This window comes from Osmerus eperlanus, chromosome 22 (genome assembly GCF_963692335.1).
Source record: "Osmerus eperlanus chromosome 22, fOsmEpe2.1, whole genome shotgun sequence".
In the NCBI taxonomy this organism is placed as follows: domain Eukaryota; kingdom Metazoa; phylum Chordata; class Actinopteri; order Osmeriformes; family Osmeridae; genus Osmerus; species Osmerus eperlanus.
In genome coordinates this window covers 12403911-12426124 of record NC_085039.1, presented here as the reverse complement: position 1 = coordinate 12426124, position 22214 = coordinate 12403911, and the positions used below count along the sequence as shown (strand labels likewise).

Genomic DNA, 22214 nt, shown 5'->3' with positions numbered 1-22214 from the left:
AGGTTCATAACGAACCATCGTTGTGTTTACCCAATTTTACCCAATACAAAACCAAATAAAAATAATTTTCTTTTAACCTTCGCAATGTGGGGGGTCTGAGACAGCCCAACGGTTAAAAGAAAATGCTTCACTTTGTTTTTGTATGCGGTAAAGTTGTCGCAATACGACGGTGGGTCACAATGACTGATGGGTCAGAACGACCCGAAGATAACACAAGGGTTAAGAATCGTTGTCATGTAAGAGGGGGGTAGCTAAATTAGAAAGGTTGGTTCATGCTGCTGGACCATCCGTCTTCTAGACAGTGATGTTTAGATCCAAACAGTCTTCTTGAGGCAGATTCCCTCCATTTGGAGGGTCACTGTATTTTGCACTGTTTCATTTTTGCACGTCTGTGTTTGCCCTTCATAGTTATGCGCCATCAGACCAAAGCAGATTCCCTGTATGTGTAAGCCTACTTGGATATAAACCTGCTTCAGATGTTCACTGTTTACAACCTTCTGCAGAACAGAACATGTTTAACATACAAACCACGCCAGAGTCTACATTTAGACCTACATTGTTTCTTTTCAACTGCTCTATTTTTCAGAAGCCAGAGATATTAAGCTACCATTTTTGGCACAACTGAACTGATTTAGTGACAGAATGATAATCAACCAACCAAACTGTCCCTACAGAAGCTAAATCTAACTTTTCTTGCCTCTTCTTCCCCCAGAAGTGCAGCAGCTCTCTGTCCTGGAGCCCCCACAGATTAAAGAGGAACAGGAGCTGTGGACCAGTCAGGAGGAAGAGCAGCTCCAAGGACTGCAGTCTGAAACTACAGACTCCATCTTCACCAGGGACTCCAACTTGCATATCAGAGCATTTCTCAGTGAGAGATTAACAACAGCAGCTTCAGAGATTTTCGGGGCCATTGAAATAAGGTTTACTGAGTACCAAGAAGAAATCTCCCGTTCCGAGGAGGAGAGGAAGCGGATACAACGGCTGTTTGACGTTGTTACTCAACCTGAGATCAAGCTAAACCGAACAGGTTTGATATTAATACATTCATGTTATGGTTGCAGAATGATGACAAGAAGGTAAACTTATGTGTTTTCCTTCCTCCAGATGTGCAGCAGCTCTCTCTCCCAGAGCCCCCACAGATTAAAGAGGAACAGGAGCAGTGGACCAGTCAGGAGGAAGAGCAGCTCCAAGGACTGCAGTCTGAAACCAAAGACCCCAGACTCACTTTTCTCTATGTAAAACATGAGTCTCAGAGAAGCCCTCCTGATCAATGTTCACATCTTGTCCAGATTGTTAAAGTGGAGGACAGAGAAGGAGACTGTCTACACACCAACACAACTGAGGAGCAAATCAAAGCAGAGCCTCATGTACAAGACTCTGCTGCACCAGAACCAGGCAGTGACTCTCAGCCCCTCTCTGTTGTAGCTCCAGACTGTCCTACAGCTCAGAGTTTGGAGGAGGAGGAACATGGAGGAGTGATGCTTTTACAGAACAGAACACAAAACAATGAGGCTCTTCCAAGGGACAATAGACCACAGGGAAGTCACACAGAAGAGAAACCTCTTCAGTGTCAACAATGTAAGAGACGATTTGCTGACAAAAGTGCTCTTCTTAAACACATTGAAAAAGCACACACAGGAGAGAAACCTCATCAGTGTCAACAATGTAAGAGACAATTTGCTTTCAAAAGTGCTCTTCTTAAACACATGAGAACACACTCAGGAGAGAAACCTTTTCAGTGTGAACAATGTAACAAACGATTTGCTCAAAAAAGTGTTCTTGTTGATCACCTGAAAACACACACAGGAGAGAAACCACATCAGTGTCAACAATGTAACAAACAATTTGCTCACAAAGGTAATCTTGTTGATCACATGAGAACACATACAGGACAGAAACCTTTTCAGTGTCAACAATGTAACAAACAATGTGCTCTCAAAGGTAATCTTGATAAACACATGAGAACACACACAGGAGAGAAACAATATCAGTGTCAACAATATGATTACAAAAGTATTCTTGTTGATCACATAACACACACAGAAGAGAAACCATATCAGTGTCAACAATGTATAAAACGATTTGCTAAAAAAGGTAATCTTGTTGTACACATGAGAACACACACAGGAGAGAAACCATATCAGTGTCAATTATGTAAGAAAAGATGTGCCCACAAATGTAATCTTGTTAAACACATGAGAACTCACACAGGAGAGAAACCATATCAGTGTCAACAATGTAACAAACAATTTGCTCACAAAGGTGTTCTTGTTGAACACATGAGAACACACACAGGAGAGAAATCTTTTCAATGTCAACAATGTAACAAACGATTTTCTGTCAAAAGTATTCTTGTTGATCACTTGAGAACACACACAGGAGAGAAGCCACAGTGTCAACAATGTAACAAACGATTTGCTAAAAAAGGTAGTCTTGTTAAACACATGAGAACACACACAGGAGAGAAACCATATCAGTGTCAAAAATGTAACAAACGATATGCTCACAAAGGTATTCTTGTTGATCACATGAGATCACACACAGGAGAGAAACCTTTTCAGTGTCTACATTGTAACAAACAATATGCTTACAAATGTATTCTTGTTGATCACATGATAACACATACAGGAGAGAAACCATATCAATGTCAACAATGTAACAAACGATTTGTTAAAAAAGGTAATCTTGTTGATCACATGAGAACACACACAGGAGAGAAACCTTTTCAGTGTCAACAATGTAACAAACAATGTGCTCACAAAAGTAATCTTGTTAAACACATGAGAATACACACAGGAGAAAAACCATATCAGTGTCAACAACGTAACACAACTTTTAGATATAAATCTAAATCGCCCCTTGTCCCATATGACAAACCAATCTTTGTTGTAGCTCCAGACTGTCCTGCAGCTCAGAGTTTGGAGGGGGAACATGGAGAAGTGATACTTTTACAGAACAGAACGCCAAACAATGAGGCTCTTCCAAGAGACAATAGACCACAGGGAAGTCACACAGAAAACAATACACCAGTGTCAACAATGTAACAAAACTTTTAATCAGAAAATCCATTTTGATTCGTTACATGGGGACACACACAGGAGAAACCATATCACAGTCAGGAATGTCACAAAAGATGTAGTCAAAAGTCTAATCTAGTTGCACATATGATGACCCACAGGAGGTAAACCTTAGCAGTGTCAGGAATGTAACTAAACATTTAGTTTCATTTGTTTCAATATGTTCAGTCTTGTTTTGAAATATCTTGTTTTACTGTTTTTGTTTCAACAGCGCCCCCTATGGACAATACCATGACTGCTGTAATCGAATAATCGTCTGATGATACACTGTAGTTTGGAAGGCAGCAATAAACATATTTCTCAATTCAATAAACCTTTCTATAACTTTGTTCATCGACCCTCGGCCACCGGTTGAAAACATAACGGTACACTGTGAGAACTGGAGTCAGGTGGCTGAACGGTTAGGGAATCGGGCTAGTGATCTGAAGGTTGCCAGTTCGATTCCCAGCCGTGCCAAATGACGTTGTGTCCTTGGGCAAGGCACTTCACCCTACTTGCCTTGGGGGAATGTCCCTGTACTTACTGTAAGTCGCTCTGGATAAGAGCATCTGCTAAATGACTAAATGTAAATGAAATAAAAAGAGGATTTTGACTTCAGACTAGTTTTCTGTGAGAGTTTGTGCTGAAATACCCTGCACAGGAGGAGTCAGGGTTTCCCACAACTGTAACATCCTCAAAGGCTCATGGGTAATCAACAAACATGTCTCATCCTACATACAGTTAGGTCCATAAATATTTGGACATTGACACAATTTTCATCATTTTGGCTCTGTATACCACCACAATGGATTTGAAATGAAACAATCAAGATATGCTTTAAGTGCAGACTTTCAGCTTTAATTTCAGGGTATTTACATCCAAATCAGGTGAACGGTGTAGGAATTACAACACATTTGATATGTGGCCCCCCCCTTTTTAAGGGACCAAAAGTAATTGGACAATTGGCTGCTCAGCTGTTCCATGGCCAGGTATATGTTATTCCTTCATGGGAGTTCATTATTTCATTGACAAGGAGCAGATAAAAGGTCTAGAGATCATTTCAAGTATGGTATTTGTGTTTGGAATCTGTTGCTGTCAACTCTCAATATGAAGTCCAAAGAGCTGTCACCATCAGTGAAGCAAGCCATCGTTAGGCTGAAAAATCAAAACAAACCTATCAGAGAGATAGCAAAAACATTAGGTGTGGCCAAATCAACTGTTTGGTACATTCTTAAAAAGAAAGAACGCACTGGTGAGCTCAGCAACACCAAAAGACCCGGAAGACCACGGAAAACAACTGTGGTGGATGGCAGAAGAATTCTTTCCCTGGTGAAGAAAAACCCCTTCACAACAGTTGGCCAGATCAAGAACACTCTCCAGGAGGTAGGCGTATCTGTGTCAAAGTCAACAATTAAGAGAAGACTTCACCAGAGTAAATACAGAGGGTTCACCACAAGATGTAAACCATTGGTGAGTCTCAAAAACAGGAAGACCAGATTAGAGTTTGCCAAAAAACATCTAAAAGAGCCTGTACAGTTCTGGAACAACATCCTATGGACAGATGAGACCAAGATCAACTTGTACCAGAATGATGGGAAGAGAGTATGGAGAAGGGAAGGAACTGCTCATGATCCAAAGCATACCACCTCATCAGTGAAGCATGGTGGAGGTAGTGTTATGGCGTGGGCATGTATGGCTGCCAATGGAACTGGTTCCCTTGTATTTATCGATGATGTGACTGCTGACAAAAGCAGTAGGATGAATTCTGAAGTGTTTCGGGCAATATTATCTGCTCAGATTCAGCCAAATGCTTCAGAACTCATAGGACGGCGCTTCACAGTGCAGATGGACAATGACCCGAAGCATACTGCGAAAGCAACCAAAGAGTTTTTTAAGGCAAAGAAGTGGAATGTTCTGCAATGGCCAAGTCAATCACCTGACCTAAATCCAATTGAGCATGCATTTCACTTGCTAAAGACAAAACTGAAGGGAAAATGCCCCAAGAACAAGCAGGAACTGAAGACAGTTGCAGTAGAGGCCTGGCAGAGCATCACCAGGGACGAAACCCAGCGTCTGGTGATGTCTATGGGTTCCAGACTTCAGGCTGTCATTGACTGCAAAGGATTTGCAACCAAGTATTAAAAGTGACAATTAGATTTATGATTATGTTAGTTTGTCCAATTATTTTTGGTCCCTTAAAAAGGGGGGGGCCACATATAAAATGTGTTGTAATTCCTACACCGTTCACCTGATTTGGATGTAAATACCCTGAAATTAAAGCTGAAAGTCTGCACTTAAAGCACATCTTGATTGTTTCATTTCAAATCCATTGTGGTGGTATACAGAGCCAAAATGATGAAAATTGTGTCAATGTCCAAATATTTATGGACCTAACTGTATGTGTTCATAGATCACTGTTCCCTCACAACTTGAAGCTGAACTCAGGATCTTACTGGCATCACATAAGAGACCGTAGAGTTTACAATGATGGACACATCAGCGTTCAGACATCATTTCAGGCAGATTAGTCTAAGCCTTTTTGTGTAAGAAAGTGACAGAAGTTTCATAATTCTTAAATGTAAGCGTTGTGGTTGAGTAAACTCACTCCTCAAGTGTGATTACAGGCCGTCACGGCAGGTTTGATTAACCCTCGTGCTGCCTTTGGGTCACATGACCCAAAGGTTCAGAACGAACCATCGTTGTGTTTACCCAATTTCACCCAATACAAAAACAAATAAAAATAATTTTCTTTTAACCATTGCAATGTGGGGGGTCTGAGACAGCCCGACAGTTAAAAGAAAATGCTTCACTTTGTTTTTGTATGAGGTAAATTTGTCGCAATACGACAGTGGGTCACAATGACTGATGGGTCAGAATGACCCGAAGATAACACAAGGGTTAACGTTCTACAGGATATGAAATTTATATCAAAAGATATGTATACTGGCTATTTTTAGATGAGATGTGTCTGTGTTCTAATGCAATTTATGCGCTGATGTTTGCTACAACAGGGGATAGTTTACCTAATTGTGTACAAACCGAGGGTAGTTCTGATGGTGTACAATAGTTGTGACTTCCATTATTTCTTGCAAATGCAAACCACCCTTGGCCTGCCTGTGTTGGTTCTGATTAGATGTGAGTCCACTCATGGAATCTGGGCCTCGGAAACTCAGAACTCTGAGCTCAAACTAAAACCTGGTTTGTCCTGCACTCTTCAGTCCTCAGAGCTCTTTTATAATGAAGACGGAAATAATAGGTTGCAAGAAACAAAATGTACAAGTTAATAAGTTAGGAATTATTTAATGTTAAAGTTTAACAGTGCATTTTACAATTGTTATAACAGCAAAGGATCTGCCAATACATTAACATTTGTAAATGTAAACAAAAGTATTTAGATTGTCATTAGGTGTGTTCGACATCAGCTGCATGAAACGACCAGCGAGAGTTGCCGCTTGCAGTCGGGGAGGAGTTAAAAACGGCTCCGTAAAGTCGGACCTTCCATATTCTCGTGGTTTGCTGCGTTGACGCCAGAACGGAAACAGTCTTTCCGTTAGTGAAGAGGCGGACTAAAACACTTTCTTCAACAATCGTAGGCCATCGCAGTCTGTCAATAAAGGCAAATATTTAATTAAATTAAACTGTTTGGTCCGGATTTGAACATTGGCGAAACTGAAGGTGACAGAATAAATACAAAACACGCGTCAAAGTTGTCGTGTGTGAGTTTGGTCAATCATGAAATAGTGTCGTCATTAGAACCCGTGCAGTTGCTCTTGAGAAAATGCGCTCGGCTACAGAGCCGGCAGTTCTCGAATCGATCTCACGGTACTTTGATGGCTACGTCACAGTGACCCAGCCTCGGCAGCCCGCCGGCGCTGCATGAAGTCAAACACACCTATCGCATCCCTCCACCCAGCGAACAAGGTCAAAGGTGACATGCGTACAAGTCTGTAAATCAGTAATCAATGCTGTAAAACAAAACTTGCATTTGGATAAATCAATGATCTACCACAATTAACAGAAAAGCGTGGTGGGAAGATCTTTTGGGCACCGGGTCGTGAATCATCTGATTTCCTGACTGACTCAAGCCAAACCCCCTCCAACTCAACACTGCATCACGCTCAGGATTCACACCCTGCAGTGTCAACACTCCAAGCACAGCTTTGGTGCATTCTTGGTGCATTTTCCACAGACAAGCCGCTTGCATCCCTGGCAGATCTCAAAAGTTTTGTTCCCTGAACATTTGTTGACCTGACACCGTCTCCGTTTCACAGGCTGGAAGGGAGACTCGGGCAGAAGCCGCCTCCGAGCCTCCTCCGCCTTGGACCACTTCTGAGGAGCACACAGCTCCTTCACCAGCCGAAGGATGAACTTCCTCCTGCTGATCCTCACGTTCATGCTCTGCGTGTACAGGATGTGGGCATTAATTGCGGCCAGGTCCAAGATGTTGTAGAACACTGCTACCGGCCAACGGTGGCTGCCTCCCCTTACTGAGTACTGCCGTGCCATCTGGTCCATTACATTTACGCCAGCCTTGGTGCTTTTGTAGTGGGAAAGAGTGTTGGGCAGTTTCTTGGCGCCATCGTCAGTTAAAACAGTCTGATGCATTGTGCTCAGGATACACACATTTGTCTTGGGCTTTGCCTGGTAGACCGTGAGCGAGACTTTTCCAGCCTTCAGCACCTTGGTTGAAAACCTTTCAGAATGTGCCTGTGCACACCGGGGCATGCCTTTGATGCTTTTCTTCGCTGTTCCAACAACGGTGGTTTTCTTCGCCAAAAGGTTGTTTGCCAGCGCCAACGAGGGGAAGAAATTGTGAGTCGTTACATTTCTTCCTTTTCCCAGGAAAGGCTCCACCAGGCTCATCACAACACTGTCGGAAAACCGCGGCCCAGCCGCGACGCTGTCATCTCTGCCTAGATAGGGCCGTGCATTCAACATGTATTTGGTTGACGCATCAGCGGCTACCCAGAACTTAATGCCAAATTTGTCCTGTTTATTGGCCATGTACTGCGTGAAACGACATCGTGCCTTGGTGGGGAGAAGCTGCTCGTCTATCGTGATGTTTTCTCCCGGCGTGTAACAAGCGATGCTGTTTTTCACAAAATTGTCAAATATCTCAGACATCATTGCAAACCTGTCTGTCACAAGCCGGTCAGCCCTTGTGTTCTTGTCGTCGAAGCGCAGATAACGCATGATGTCTCTGAACTTTTGACGAGACATTGTATCTTTGAAAAGGGGATTTCCCAAGTCAGCCGACCAATAGTCGTCCACCTTCACGCTAGTCCCTCCCATGATGCCTCTGAGGTAAACGAGACCCACGAACGCCTTCAATTCCTCGTCCGACACTTTGAAAGCCTTCACTTCCTCATCCGACACTTTGAACGCCTTCACTTCCTCGTCCGACACTTTGAACGCCTTCACTTCCTCGTCTGACACTTTGAACGTTTCGCTTTTCCGCTCCGCTTCCGCTTCCGTGTACTGTCGAATCTTCTGCCACATTTCTGTATCAATCAAACACAGGAAACTGCTCAGTGGGCTTTCAATGTTTTCCTTGGCGTAGCTTGTGGGGCCGGGGGCTTCTTTCATGGCGCCACCCTCCTCCCCGACTCTCCCCCGAGAGACTGTCTGCTCCACCCACACCGTGCCGTCTCTTGCCGTGTCTCGCCACCACGAGTCTCCCGGGCACTCCACTTCAGAGTCCGTTTCTGAGCCTGAATCAGAGTCGTCCCCGTCGTCCCTGTCGTCCTCTCCCTCCAACTCCCCACACTGCTCGCCCTCCGAATCCATCTCGTTAATGTTCTGGAGCAAGTCCAGCCCTTTGAGTGGCTTTGTTGGCACACTCTGAGGCATTGTAACCGATGTGAGATTTGAATTGTGGCTGAATCTCTCACTGCATTCTTGAAACAGACTATCCCATGAGACAGCCTCGTTTTCCCGTGTTCTCTTGGATTCTAAAGTTTCTAGAATAGAAAAACTCTGATCTACAACAGAAAGGGGCTGAGAGTCACTGCCTGGTTCTGGTGCTGGAGAGTCTTGTACATGAGTCTCTGCTTTTATTTGCTCCTCAGTTGTGTTGGTGTGTAGAGAGTCTCCTTCTCTGTTGTCCACTTGGACAGCTTGGTCAAGATGTGAACATTCAACTGAGCCATCTTGATCCGAATCACATTTCACACTGGGAGAAGTGAGTATGGAGTCTGTAGTTTCAGACTTCAGTCCTTGGAGCTGCTCTTCCTCCTGACTGGTCCACAGCTCCTGTTCCTCTTTAATCTGTGGGGGCTCAAGGAGAGAGAGCTGCTGCACTTCTGGGGGCAGAAGAGGCAAGACAACAGTTAGATGTAGCCTCTGTAAAGGACAGTATGGTTAACCACAATAGAACTGACAGCTAAAACACACTGAAGAGAAACATGCTTGTGACAATCCCTCCACCATCATTCTATAGGATGACTAAAGTTGTCAACAAGGAAGACTGTAGACACTACAATTATCAAATGTTGGATGGACCCTGTGAAACATGATGCAACAGCACCAACCACACCTTTCCAATTTAGCTTCCCCCCTCCTACATGACATAACGATTCTACACACAGCAGATTATACCATGAATGTATGAATTAGAGCCCGACCGATAAAGGATTTTTAAGGCGGATACCGATACAAATATTTGGTGATTTAAAAATCCGATATTCCGATATCGGCCGATATAAAAAAATATTTTAAAAATCCAGAAACGCGTAACAAAACAAACTGATTTCCCTAACAGTATTTATTTGTAGTTTACATTTAGTCACTTTAAGCAGAAGTTCTTATCCAGAGCGACTAAGTACAGGGACATTCCCCAAAGCAAGTAGGGTTAAGTGCCTTCCCAAGGACACAACGTCATTTGACATGGCCAGAAATCGAACCAGCAACCTTCTGATTAATAGCCCGATTCCCTAACTGCTCAGCCATCTGACTCCTGTTATTATTTCCTCAATAAAATAATATGTTAATGCAGTTTCTGATAAATAAAATGTATAACATACAAACTTAAGATATGAAACTTAAAGTCCTTAAAAAAAAAAATTTTTTTTAAAATAGTATGAATATCAAACCTGTTCGGTGTAGCTTGATCTCAGGTTGAGCAACAACGTCCAACAGCCGTTGTATCCGTTTCCTCTCCTCCTCAGAACGAGAGATTTCTTCTTGGTACTCAGCAAATGTTATTTCAATGGCCCCAAAAATCTCTGAAGCTGCTGTTGTTAATCTCTCACTGAGAAATGCTCTGATATGCAAGTTGGAGTCCCTGGTGAATATGGAGTCTGTAGTTTCAGACTGCAGTCCTTGGAGCTGCTCTTCCTCCTGACTGGTCCACAGCTCCTGTTCCTCTTTAATCTGTGGGGGCTCCGGGAGAGAGAGCTGCTTCACTTCTGGGGGAAGAAGAGGCAAGACAACAGTTAGATGTAGCCGCTGTAGGGACAGTTTGGTTGGTCGATTATCATTCTGTCACTAAATCAGTTCAGTTGTGTTGAAAATGGTAGCTTAATATGTCTGGCTGCTGTAAAATAGAGCAGTTGAAAAGAAACAGTGTAGGTCTAAATGTACTCTGGCGTGGTTTGTATGTTAAACATTGTTGTAATGTTGTAAACAGTGAACATCTGAAGCAGGTTTATATCCAAGTAGGCTTACACATACAGGGAATCTGCTTTGGTCTGATGGCGCATAACTATGAACTATCGTGTGAGGGCAAACACAGACAAGTGCAAAAATGCAACAGTGCAAAATACGGTGACAGTAAGAGGAGATAAGGACAACAGTGTGTCAGTGTGGGTCTCTGGCCTTGTGGGTGCAGAAACCTTAATAATCAAACCCCTTTGTCACTGGTCACTAAGACAGTTGTTCGTTTGCACCAAAAGGATTGTAATGTTGACAATCAGAACTTAATTTAAATTTAAAACACATCTAGGTGAAGCATGGTCTTCGAATTTGATTGAGTACAAAAAAATGTCTTCACTGCCGCCAATGACCGACGTTTGGCGCTTCTAGTGTTAAGGAGTTTAACCACTGTCTTGACACTGCTTAGGGCGATTGCGGTTGTTAGGTTAACTGAAGCCAACTCAAATATTTATATTCCCGGGTATGTTGAATTTGCTTCTAAGTATAGGCCCCATGAGACATCTCAAAATACATTTGGAAAATTCGTTTTTTTTTCTCGAAATAAGGTGCTTTTAGTCAATAATAAATATACATCTAAAGTCAAACTTAAAGCTGTAAGTATACGTTTATGACGTAGAAGAACAGCACTGCTATAGAATCCCTTTTAGCGCAATCGGCCGTCGGTCTCATGCCTTAACCCTTGTGTTATCTTCGGGTCATTCTGACCCATCAGTCATTGTGACCCACCGTCGTATTGCGACAGATTTACCGCATACAAAGACAAAGTGAAGCATTTTCTTTTAACAGCTAGGCTGTCTCAGACCCCCCACATTGCAAAGGTTAAAAGAAAATTATTTTAATTTGTTTTTGTATTGGGTAAAATTGGGTAAACACAACGATGGTTCGTTATGAACCTTTGGGTCATGTGACCCGAAGGCAGCACGAGGGTTAAAGCACTGGGACGTGGTGACAAGTACCCTAATAACATGCACAAATAGGCGTTTTGTGAGAAAACTGTAATAGGTAACTAAAATCAGACTACGGATTTGTTTAAGTCACATATCTGTTGTCCAGATTAGTTACCAATAGCCATCTTCCTCTTTTATAGGTCAGCAAATATGAAACAAACCAACCAGCCAGAACCAGATGAAGAAGCGACCCACGGACAGCGAACACGTCCGAACTGATATTATCCAGCGTGAAAACAATACAAAATAAGATAATGTTAAACATTACAAAACATTAAAGTATGAGTAACAAACCTGTTCGACGTCGCTTGATCTTGGGTGGAGAAACAACGTCCAACAGCCGTTGTAGCCGCTTCCTCTCCTCCTCGGAACGAGAGAATTCTTCTTTGTACTCAGCAAACGTTTTTTCAAATCCTCCAAAAATCTTTAAACCTCCCTTTGTTAGTATATCACGGATGAATTCTCCAAACTCATCCGATTTAGACATTTTAGCGGTGTAAAACTGATACGCAACACTGTTGGCTATTATTAGCTCCTGCTCTCTCCTTAGCCCAGTACAGTTCTTACTGTATAGTAGTAGCGACGCCCAGCTCAGATATAATGATCAAGTCCTCCGGTTCTATCTATATTGCCTGCGATGAAGCAACAAATGCAGCGCATACTAGTGATCCACAAGCTTTAATACTGCCCTTCGACATGCGTCCCAACTTAAGCCAGTCCACTCATGAACGTGGTTAGCACTTCCGCTTCCTCTTCGAAATTCATGCCGGATGTAAACACCAAGCTTATCCGGTCAGTAGTTCAACAACATTATGCGCTTCCTGCGGTTGTGGAATTTGACTATTCAAGGTTTTATGTCGTACATGTAGATCTACATTTATTCCTTTAACTAGCTAATCAATGTATTGTGAAGGGAAAAAAACAATACTATACCGCAATAATGTCATCAGAATATTACTTTCACCACAATATATTTTCGACATTACACTGACGAAGTACAAGTCACTCAGCCATAATTTTAGACGTATTTATGGCTGGGTGTTACGAAAACTACCAACATTTTGAAAGCCCTGTTTCCATGTTAATCTTATATATTAGCTGTGCACAGAATGTCAGAGCAAACTAATGACATTTATATTTTATGTTTTGCATTACTTTTAACCGTTTTATATAATCCCATTATATCTAGGTGTTTATAGAAAGGTTAACCCTTGTGTTATCTTCGGGTCATTCTGACCCATCAGTCATTGTGACCCACCGTCGTATTGCGACAAATTTACCTCATACAAAAACAAAGTGAAGCATTTTCTTTTAACTGTCGGGCTGTCTCAGACCCCCCACATTGGAATGGTTAAAAGAAAATTATTTGTATTTGTTTTTGTATTGGGTGAAATTGGGTAAACACAACGATGGTTCGTTATGAACCTTTGGGTCTGGAAGATGATAGTACATATTACATTTAGTCATTCAGCAGACGCTCTTATCCAGAGCGACTTACAGTAAGTACAGGGACATTCTCCCCGAGGCAAGTAGGGTGAAGTGCCTTGCCCAAGGACACAACGTCATTGGGTACGGCCGGGAATCAAACCAACAACCTTCTGATTAATAGCCCGACTCCCTAACCGCTCAGCCATCTGACCCCCATGATGTGCTGCCATGAACCGTGATGCGCTGCCATGAACCGTGATGTGCTGCCATGAACCGTGATGTGCTGCCATGAACCGTGATGCGCTGCCATGAACCGTGATGCGCTGCCATGAACCACAACACCCAATGTGGGTTATTTTATCAAATTAACACAACGCAGAGCAGTCACAAACCGGAATATATATTATCTCATCAATGATATAAAATCACTGATACATTAACAAATAACCGTTGTGGAGCAAGTTAATGTATGCATGCCATCTGTCCCCCTTTGTCTTCCGGCCATTGTTGCCATTTTACACTGACTCAACATGGGGTAAACATGGTGTTTTTTTTGTTTGTTTCAGAGGTCATTTTATGCATACGCGCCTTCATACACTTGACTGAAGGGGAACATTGTGTGCCAAAGGCAATGTGCATGAATCTGTACTTCTTGGGTGGCATTTTGCCGTCTTAGAAATCGAATTTCCATTTCCACCAGCGCTACTGGTGCAGCTTCACCCTTGTGCTGCCCGAAGGTTCACAACGACCCATCGTTGTGCTGCGACAACTTTACCCAATACAAAAACAAATAAAAAGCATTTTCTTTTAACCCTTGTGTTATCTTCGGGTCATTCTGACCCATCAGTCATTGTGACCCACCGTCGTATTGCGACAAATTTACCGCATACAAAGACAAAGTGAAGCATTTTCTTTTAACAGCTAGGCTGTCTCAGACCCCCCACATTGCAAAGGTTAAAAGAAAATTATTTTAATTTGTTTTTGTATTGGGTAAAATTGGGTAAACACAACGATGGTTCGTTATGAACCTTTGGGTCATGTGACCCGAAGGCAGCACAAGGGTTAAGCTTCGCCGGGGGGGGGGGGGGGGGGGTGAGACAGCCCGACGGTTAAAAGAAAATGTGTTATTTGTTTTTGTATGAGGTAAAGTTGTCGCAACACGTGGGGGGGTCACAATGACTGAAGGGTCACAATGACCCGAAGATAACACAAGGGTTAAAAGACCGTCTGACAGCAGTTAAAATAAAGCTCAATGTCCAAACAGATTCAGCTTTTGGTAGGTTTAATCCACTGATGACAAACAAAAAACATGAATCTATGCAACTCTACCTGCTCTGGATTTCTCTTGCTCAGTGGAAAAAACAAACAGATGTTCCAGTCACCAGCTGCTTACCCTGACCCCAATCATCCCTAACGCCCAAAAATAATAACACTAAAGAACTTGACTCCAGGTGAACCTACACAGTGAAAGGCAATATGCTGACATGGCGGTACTTATGCAGTTACATACAGTCAATATAATAGTACAACAAAGATAAGAAACATCAGATAAGTACATGTAATGATTAGGATAAACATGAAAGTGGTAAATCTTTAAATTTATACCAGTCATCTGGTGTTAAATCAAATTGGCCTTGTGACATTAATAAGATAACTGTCCCGTGTGCGTCCTCATGTGATCATCAAAGTCACTCTTCTTGCAGAATGTATTGTTACATTCTTGACATTCCGATGTTCTCATCATGTGACGAACCAACAGATACTTCCAAATGAATGTTCTGTTACATTCCTGACACTGAAATGGTTGCTCTCCTGTGTGTTTCCTCACATGAACAAGAAACTGAGGCCTCCGCATGAAACTTTCGTTACATTCTCGACACCGATACGGTTTCTCTCCTGTGTGCATCCTCATGTGGTCAACCAAAGCAGACTGCTGTCGAAAGGTCTTGTTACACTGTTGACACCGAAACGGTCTCTCTCCTGTGTGTGTCCTAGTGTGTCCCACTAGATTACACTTATAAGCAAAACGTTTGCTACAATGTTGACACTGATATGGTTTTTCTCCTGTGTGTGTCCTCCTATGATCAACCAAACTAGATTTCTGACTAAAAGTTTTGTTACATTGTTGACACTGAAAAGGTTTTTCTCCTGTGTGTGTTCTCATGTGATCAACAAGATGACATTTTTGAGCAAATTGTTTGTTACATTGTTGACAATGAAAAGGTCTCTCTCCTGTGTGTGTTCTCATGTGCTTGATCAAATGAGATTCAGATATAAAAGTTCTGTTACATTGTTGACACTGATGTATTGTTTTTCTTGTGTGACTTCCCTGTGGTCTATTGTCCCTTGGAAGAGCCTCATTGTTTTGTGTTCTGTTCTGTAAAAGCATCACTCTTCCATGTTCCTCCAAACTCTGAGCTGCAGGACAGTCTGGAGCTACAACAGAGAGGGGCTGAGAGTCACTGCCTAGTTCTGGTGCTGCAGAGTCTTGTACACGAGGCTCTGCTTTGATTTGCTCCTCAGTTGTGTTGGTGGGTAGAGGGTCTCCTCTGTCCTCCACCTTAACAATCTGGACAAGATGTGAACATTCAGAGGAACCCTCCTGATCAGAATCATGTTCCACACTGGAAGAAATGAGTATGGAGCCTGTAGTTTCAGACTGCAGTCCTTGGAGAAGCTCTTCCTCCTGACTGGTCCACAGCTCCTGTTCCTCTTTAATCTGTGGGGGCTCCGGGAGAGAGAGCTGCTGCACTTCTGGGGAATAGAAGAGGCAAGACAACAGTTAGATGTAACCTCTGTAAGGGACAGTATGGTTGGTCATCATTCTGTTACTTTAGCCTGTTACACATTTATGATGTGATCATAGGTTTGATATGGACGAGAAAAAAAGAAAAAAAACTAGTAATATAGGTTCAGCTCGAATTTTGGGTATCTAAGTTTCACCATTCGAATTTGAGCAGCCTGAAATTCCTGAAGCTAAATGAAGCTTGAATTTTTGGATCAGATTTTATATTTAAATAAATTAATATTCCAATGTTAGAGGTGAATTCAAAACCAACAAATTCAAGTATGGTTTGGAAGTAAAATATTTGGATGCTATGAATTCAGTGGTGTTTAAATTTTTATATTAAGTATTTAATGTCTTTTACAATTAAAAACGTAATATCACTGATGTGCTTCCATGGGATTTCAGACATAGGAAGTGTCTGTAATTTAGGATGTCATGGCTATTTCTGAATGTTTAATCAACTTTTCTACAAACAAGAGGCTATGTTGTTAGTTGTTACTAACGATGGAAGCTATCGTTAGTTTACATTATATCTAGCTTAGTTAGCAGTCACACACGTATAGTTTTCCTAAATCAAATTCTGCTTAGAATTAAAGGCTTGGCACGGCCTGAGTTCGACGAACCGTTCAATTTTCACGGTCAATTTTTCTCAGTTAAGAGGTGAACAAATCGTTCGATTTTCACGTGACTGTTGGCTCAGCCAGCCCATGGAACAGTCACATGAAAATCGAACGATTTGTTCACCTCTTGACTGAGTCTTCGGCTGTTTATCAATCCACATTTTTTTCCATTCTTGTGTTCTTGCAAACTCGTTTGACGTCATCTTTCATTGCCCAAGTACGGTTCCAATCCAAAGAACACAAGTCACTAAAAATACCTGGAAATGTTCTTGATCCGAGGATGCATCGGATGGTGACTTGGTCAGCAAGAACGCATATGATTTACTAAAAGTCATTGCAAGAACACACACACATCTCAAATAGTGATGGGAAGTTCGGATAATTTTACTGACTCGGTTCTTTGAATCTCGTTCACAGGGGCGGATATAGAAAAATATTCATGGGTTGGCAAGAGGGTGGCAGGATTTTGAGGGGTGGCATCCCGTGGCAGAAGTGTGCGAGATAAAAATGAAAAAACTAAAGGCTGTGCAACATGTATGCATAGTCAGTGAACACTCTGAAATGGATTAGAGGTATATAGGTCACATGATCTCATAACCTGAGATGAAAATAAACAACATAAAGGCTATGCAACATGGATGCATACATCTTCAACAGTTTAACATTATTTTGACGCTCCTAGTTTATGTTGTTGAAAAGCTATTGACTTTTGAAATATGTAATTTGTTGATGGTCCCTAAACATACGCGTTGTTTAGGCAGCCAAAAGAATTGGCTAAGTGGCCGGTCGTAGCGGTACTAAACACCGGTTAAAATAACACAATACTGGGCATCCGAATATCTGTTGAATATTAAACTTCAAACTAACTTTACCACGGTCATCTTTGTAGTTGCTTTCCCAAAGCATTCAGGAGTTAACGTTATTAACCTCAATTCAACCGGAAAACTAACGTTGCAACTCCGTTAGCCCTGCACTTTTCTAATTATTCGTAGTCATTAATAGATAATTGCTTAACACCTCATTCCTCCGGTGTGGTCTGCTGTCCGTGCCGACGATTGCTTCCTTGAGTTGGAGCCTTCTATGGTCAGTTTGCACCTTCCTTGTGTTCAAATTAATGCAACTGCGGTCGGAGGAGTGGGGAGGGTGGATGGAGTCGTCTTGTGCTGCATTCACTTGCAGTCGGATATTAGAAGATATACGATGAGCCACAACTTTTCTTTGTTTTCAAAGCTGCCAACTGGGGTGGCAGCTGGGGTGGCAATAATATTTTTAGGGTGGCAGTTGCCACCCCATGCCACCCCGGTAGATCTGCCCCTGCTCGTTCAGTAAAATGAACGAATCTTCGAGTCAGTCGTTCATTTAAAGGGGGGGGGGGGGGGGGGGCGTGTATGTAAACCAGCAGATGCTATTTTAAAAGAAACATTTCCGCATTCAAATAATGCATTATGACAGTTTGTATGATGTGAAATGGTCATTTATTATCACACTAGCATTTAAACATCACGGCAAACAATTACACTTCACTGAACTGTAAGTAAAGTACAAAAAATAACAAAACCTGTCATTATTACTTGTGAACGAATATCATTCAAATCTTACTAAACCTAGTCACGCGAAAGTGAATGAGGTAAACAAATATTTTCTGTTTCCTCTTCTGAGCCTATGCAGGTCACGTGAAAAATTATCCAAAGACTGGTTCCTGTGAAAAACTGCTAGGTTTAGTATAGTAAGACGTGAATGAGATTTGTTCACAAATAATAATAACGGTTTTTGTTTGTTTAACTTTTAAAAAATCTCGGCCACGAAAAAATGAACAAATCACTCTGAGACTACTCGTTACTCACGAGTCATAGGCTACTACAGATTTGTTCACGAACGACACATCACTAATCTCAAATCGTTCCCCGTCCTCGCAAGACGCTTGGCAAGAACGTTCTTCTCAAGAACGCAAGTACGTTCATAGGGTTCTTCGGATTGATAAACAGCCTTCGAGTCGTTCACGAACGACACATCACTATTGAGTATAAATATCGAACCTGTTCGGTGTAGCTTGATCTCGGGTTGAGTAACAACGTCCAACAGCCGTTGTAGCCGCTTCCTCTCCTCCTCGGAGCGAGAGATTTCTTCTTTGTACTCAGCAAGCGTTTTTTCAACTCCTCCGAAAATCTCCAAAGCTGCCGTTGATAATATCTCACTGATAAATTCTCTAAACAAATCTGATTTAGACATTTTGGCAGTAATACTTTGTACAGAGATGTTTGTAATAGCTCCTGGCTCTCTCGCTCGCCCAGTAGAGTTCATAGTGAATAGTACCGACGCCCTACTCAGCCAAAATGCTACCCTCCTGTACTACCTACTGAATATCTCCTGTAAATGACACCTGCAGTTCATACTTCGGTAATCCACTGCATTAACACTGCCCTTCAAAGAACTGTACTACTAGCTAGTCCAGTGGTCCCACTCACAATGTAAGCGTTTCCGCTTCCCGCAAGTAAATTCTTGCCGGATGTAAACAACATCGCATTTCAAAATATATATTTTTTTTACCGTTGTCGGACAACGTAGAGAAAACAGCCTCCTGCTGTAGTGGTATTACATTTTAATGATTTAGGTCGTTACAGTTATCAAAATCTAACTTACACCACATAACACATTTAAGAATTTACAATGACAAGAATCCAACCAATTCGTTCGTTACAGACACTGTAGATATAAACTGATTGGTCGAAGGCTTAACGGACCTCCTTTAAAATGTACAATGTTTATTAAATTATTATTTGGTGTGTGTTTGTGAATCCATTCTATCTCTCCTCTGTTCTGTCTGGCTTCCATTTTCTCCTTCCTAGGGGTTTTTAAGTAGAGGGAAGGAGTTTCACCATCCGGGCTGCAGGCTAGCCCGCTCACCAGCAGGGCTGCAGGTCAGCCCGCTCACCAGCAGGGGGCAGCACAGGTCCTTCCTCAACATTGAGACAGATCACAACAAACTTCCAGCAGGATCATGTCACTCATCATGACAACTTACAGACCACCATCAAATCAACGGCACTTAATGATGGAACTGTGGTTTGTTTTCTATTCTTATTTATATGAACTATGTGTTTGTTGTTTTGACACACATGCTAGGGAATATTAGTTTTAAATTAGCTGCATTGTTACTTTTATGCATTTAGCAGACGCTTTTATCCAAAGCGACTTCCAAGAGAGTTTTACAAAAGTGCATAGGTCACTGATCATAACAACGAGATAGCCCCAAACATTGCGGGTAGCCAAACATGAAGCATACATTGTGAAACCAAATAAGTCCCAAAGGGAAGAAAAATAAGAGCATGTAGTTAGACAATTTACAATTAAACAGCAAGAACCTCAAAAGTGCAAGAGTGTACCTGTGGAAAAGCAAGCAACAATAATATATTTCACAGCGAGTACAATAATTTTAAGACAGTTACAACAAACCAACAAGAGCAACAAGTCTCTAAATAAGAGTCATTGTGATCCTGGAGGAAACTAGCATCAGGTCCAGCCAATAATTCCTAAGTACCGTTGTACTCCCGGTACAACAAGTGCGTCTTGAGCCTTTTCTACAATGTTACAATGTTAGAATGTAATGTAAAGTAATAGGCTATCTCTCTGTAACACACACACACTATCTCTTTGTTACACTTGTAATGTTTAATTTATCTTGTTTTATTGTAACCACCCAGCAGCTTTCTTCGAATACAATTTTATATTTTTGTGAAATTATATATTTTTTATATTGTTGTTGTTGAAATGTTGAATTAAGCAATAGATGAGATGCTATTGTTGCTCAGTGTTTTGTAAAATACAGACCGTTTCTCGGCACTAATCGCTCTAGTACTTCTAGTTCTTGATTGCAAGTTTCTAAATTGTCTTCTTTCTGTGGACAAAATAATAGCAGGTGAATGTTTTCTCAAAAGCACCGAAAAAGTCCAACGTTATGTTTATATATATATATTTTTTTTTTTACAACGTCTGGCTCCGTCACCAGTCCCACTTCTTATGCACACCATAAGCTACAAATCGAAAGTGGAACCACGCGTTAATAGCTGGGTGTATACGTATTTTTGCGCAGGTAACCTTTTCCACAGAGAGTAGTAGCTGACCAATAATCAAGCCAGATTTAAAGGTAAGAATGTTAAGAGTATTTTTGCAGTCGATGTGAAGGTTGTGGGGGTGTATTAAAGGGTTTCGCAGACGGTGATAAAAGGGTTTCGACCGCGCAGACCCCGGAAAGGGCGCGCATAAAAACATCTGGAGTTTGGAAAAAGTTACCTCTTTAAGTTGTAAATGTTTGTTTTAAGGAAGAAAAAAACTATTCAATCGGTAATTATGTATTTTCTCAAACCGTATGCATACTTTCACGAAACCTGTTGGATTCTGTGACTAAACAATGTGTTTTACTATCTCATTTACATAACCCAAATAGATTAGTGCAGCCGTTTCCGGGAAGTTCAAGTGCAGAATGTTGAAACAGGCGCGTTTATTTAGGGTTTAAAACGTCCCTATCAGTTTCAAAACCATCCTTCTGTAGGGTTCGTTTTCCTGGCCCATCTGAGATTCCATGAAGACTGAGATTATAGTCTTTATAGTCAATTTGGCGACATGTCGTCTGGGGAAAATGACAGACACCCAGCCTGGTGTATTGTTGATACCATCCTAATCCACATCAGTCTGTCGGTAACGTATCAATAGGCTTCACCTGCCGTGAAAATAAACAGCCACACCCTTGGGAATCCCAAGGGATGTACTGTAGTGCCGCGTGACCGCCGCGAAAATACGTGTAGGCTAATATATTTGCCATAACAGGTAAAATAAGGTCAACTTAGAAAATCCCTTCCCTCCCTGTCTCTTATACACTCTATGTCCCTTTCTGCATGTTGTCTGTCCAGGTGTGAATAAACATGGCCACCTTTAAGCTGTTGAAAATCCTGGAGGGCTTGGAGCTGAAGGAGCTGAAGGAGTTCCAGTGGCACCTCTGCCAGGGTGCAGACAGCTTTGAGGCTATCCCCAGAGGCAGGATGGAGAGACTGGACAGACAGGACACAGTAGATCTCATGGTGAGAAAGTGGCCGGAAAATGCAAAGGCCGTCACTCTGGAGATCCTGAGGAAGATGGATCAGAATGGTCTAGCAGAGCGACTGGTGGTCCAAAGCAGGGGTGAGTCGATCAAATACAAAGAAAAACCTGAAATGTGAAATGGCGTCACAGTTCAAATTGGACATCACATTTTAATACTAGTATTTTTGGACTCCGTAAACTTTCATTCTAATTTCTTATTATTCCCCTCAACTGTAGCTTAGTTTGTACCCCTCATCCCCTCCCTCCCCTCTGCTCTCCCCTCCTCTCTCTCTACCAGAAGGAGCAACAGCAGCTGTGGCCTCCTCCTCCTCTCCCCCCAGCGTTTCCTCTGCTGCGCCTCCTTCTACTCACGTCACCAACACAGCCCAGAATGGAGCCATGATCATAAACCCTACATTCTCTGGCTCCAGTATCGGTGGCGGAGTGTCAATAACAATAAACCACGCCCCCCCGCCTCCGGCTAAACCGTAGCGATGGCGTCTCTCCTAAAAGCCAGAGGCAGGTTCAGACTCTCTTGGAAGAGATCACTTCACAGCATGAATGTAAAATAATTTTAAAAAACAAATGTTCGCAATCCCTCAAATTATACATTAGGTAATAAATGGTTTTGTGTCACACTGATGTT

At 42.1% G+C, this 22214-nt stretch overlaps 5 protein-coding genes across 14 annotated transcripts in view; 2 read left to right on the top strand and 3 right to left on the bottom strand.

The window, feature by feature from the left end:
- LOC134009035 (zinc finger protein 271-like) overlaps positions 1 to 3653 on the top strand; it is a 61694-nt gene extending 58041 nt beyond the window's left edge. For 4 of the 7 annotated variants that reach the window (XM_062448696.1, XM_062448694.1, XM_062448692.1 and 1 more), the window contains 2 exons: positions 713 to 1027; positions 1105 to 3653. In XM_062448696.1, the coding sequence (XP_062304680.1) occupies positions 713 to 1027; positions 1105 to 3044 (2255 nt within the window). In that variant the 3' untranslated portion in view covers positions 3045 to 3653. The remainder of the gene's footprint in view (positions 1 to 712; positions 1028 to 1104) is intronic. The other 3 variants (XR_009928222.1, XM_062448697.1, XM_062448698.1) reach the window with 3 other exon arrangements.
- The window catches only part of LOC134009067 (zinc finger protein 184-like), a 66545-nt gene extending 54091 nt beyond the window's left edge, over positions 1 to 12454 (bottom strand). For both annotated transcript variants that reach the window (XR_009928225.1, XM_062448754.1), the window contains exons 1-3: positions 11951 to 12454; positions 10148 to 10462; positions 8947 to 9358 (exon numbers count right to left, since the gene is read on the bottom strand). Coding sequence is in view for 1 of the 2 variants with exons in the window: in XM_062448754.1 (XP_062304738.1) it covers positions 8947 to 9358; positions 10148 to 10462; positions 11951 to 12143 (920 nt within the window). In the remaining variant the exon portion in view is untranslated. The remainder of the gene's footprint in view (positions 1 to 8946; positions 9359 to 10147; positions 10463 to 11950) is intronic.
- LOC134009056 (piggyBac transposable element-derived protein 4-like) lies at positions 6325 to 8935 on the bottom strand. The gene is made up of 2 exons (XM_062448737.1): positions 8442 to 8935; positions 6325 to 8411 (listed from the first exon to the last, which is right to left on the bottom strand). The coding sequence occupies exons 1-2, from the start codon at positions 8904 to 8906 to the stop codon at positions 7197 to 7199; spliced, it is 1680 nt and encodes a 559-aa protein (XP_062304721.1). The 5' UTR covers positions 8907 to 8935; the 3' UTR covers positions 6325 to 7196.
- Positions 12455 to 14228: 1774 nt separating the features above from the next.
- LOC134009069 (zinc finger protein 391-like) lies at positions 14229 to 19076 on the bottom strand. The gene is made up of 2 exons (XM_062448755.1): positions 18529 to 19076; positions 14229 to 15838 (listed from the first exon to the last, which is right to left on the bottom strand). Exons 1-2 carry the CDS (start codon positions 18791 to 18793, stop codon positions 14727 to 14729), a joined length of 1377 nt encoding a protein of 458 aa, XP_062304739.1. The 5' UTR covers positions 18794 to 19076; the 3' UTR covers positions 14229 to 14726.
- Positions 19077 to 20500: 1424 nt separating this feature from the next.
- On the top strand, positions 20501 to 22210 carry LOC134009094 (caspase b-like). 3 transcript variants are annotated; one of them, XM_062448784.1, is made up of 3 exons: positions 20501 to 20636; positions 21400 to 21667; positions 21867 to 22210. In XM_062448784.1, exons 2-3 carry the CDS (start codon positions 21412 to 21414, stop codon positions 22058 to 22060), a joined length of 450 nt encoding a protein of 149 aa, XP_062304768.1. In that variant the 5' UTR covers positions 20501 to 20636; positions 21400 to 21411; the 3' UTR covers positions 22061 to 22210. The 3 variants fall into 3 exon arrangements, with proteins under 3 accessions (XP_062304768.1, XP_062304771.1, XP_062304770.1); XM_062448787.1 differs by having other exon boundaries at positions 21806 to 22210; XM_062448786.1 differs by lacking the exon at positions 20501 to 20636 and adding an exon at positions 20732 to 20833.
- The last annotated feature ends 4 nt before the right edge of the window (positions 22211 to 22214 follow it).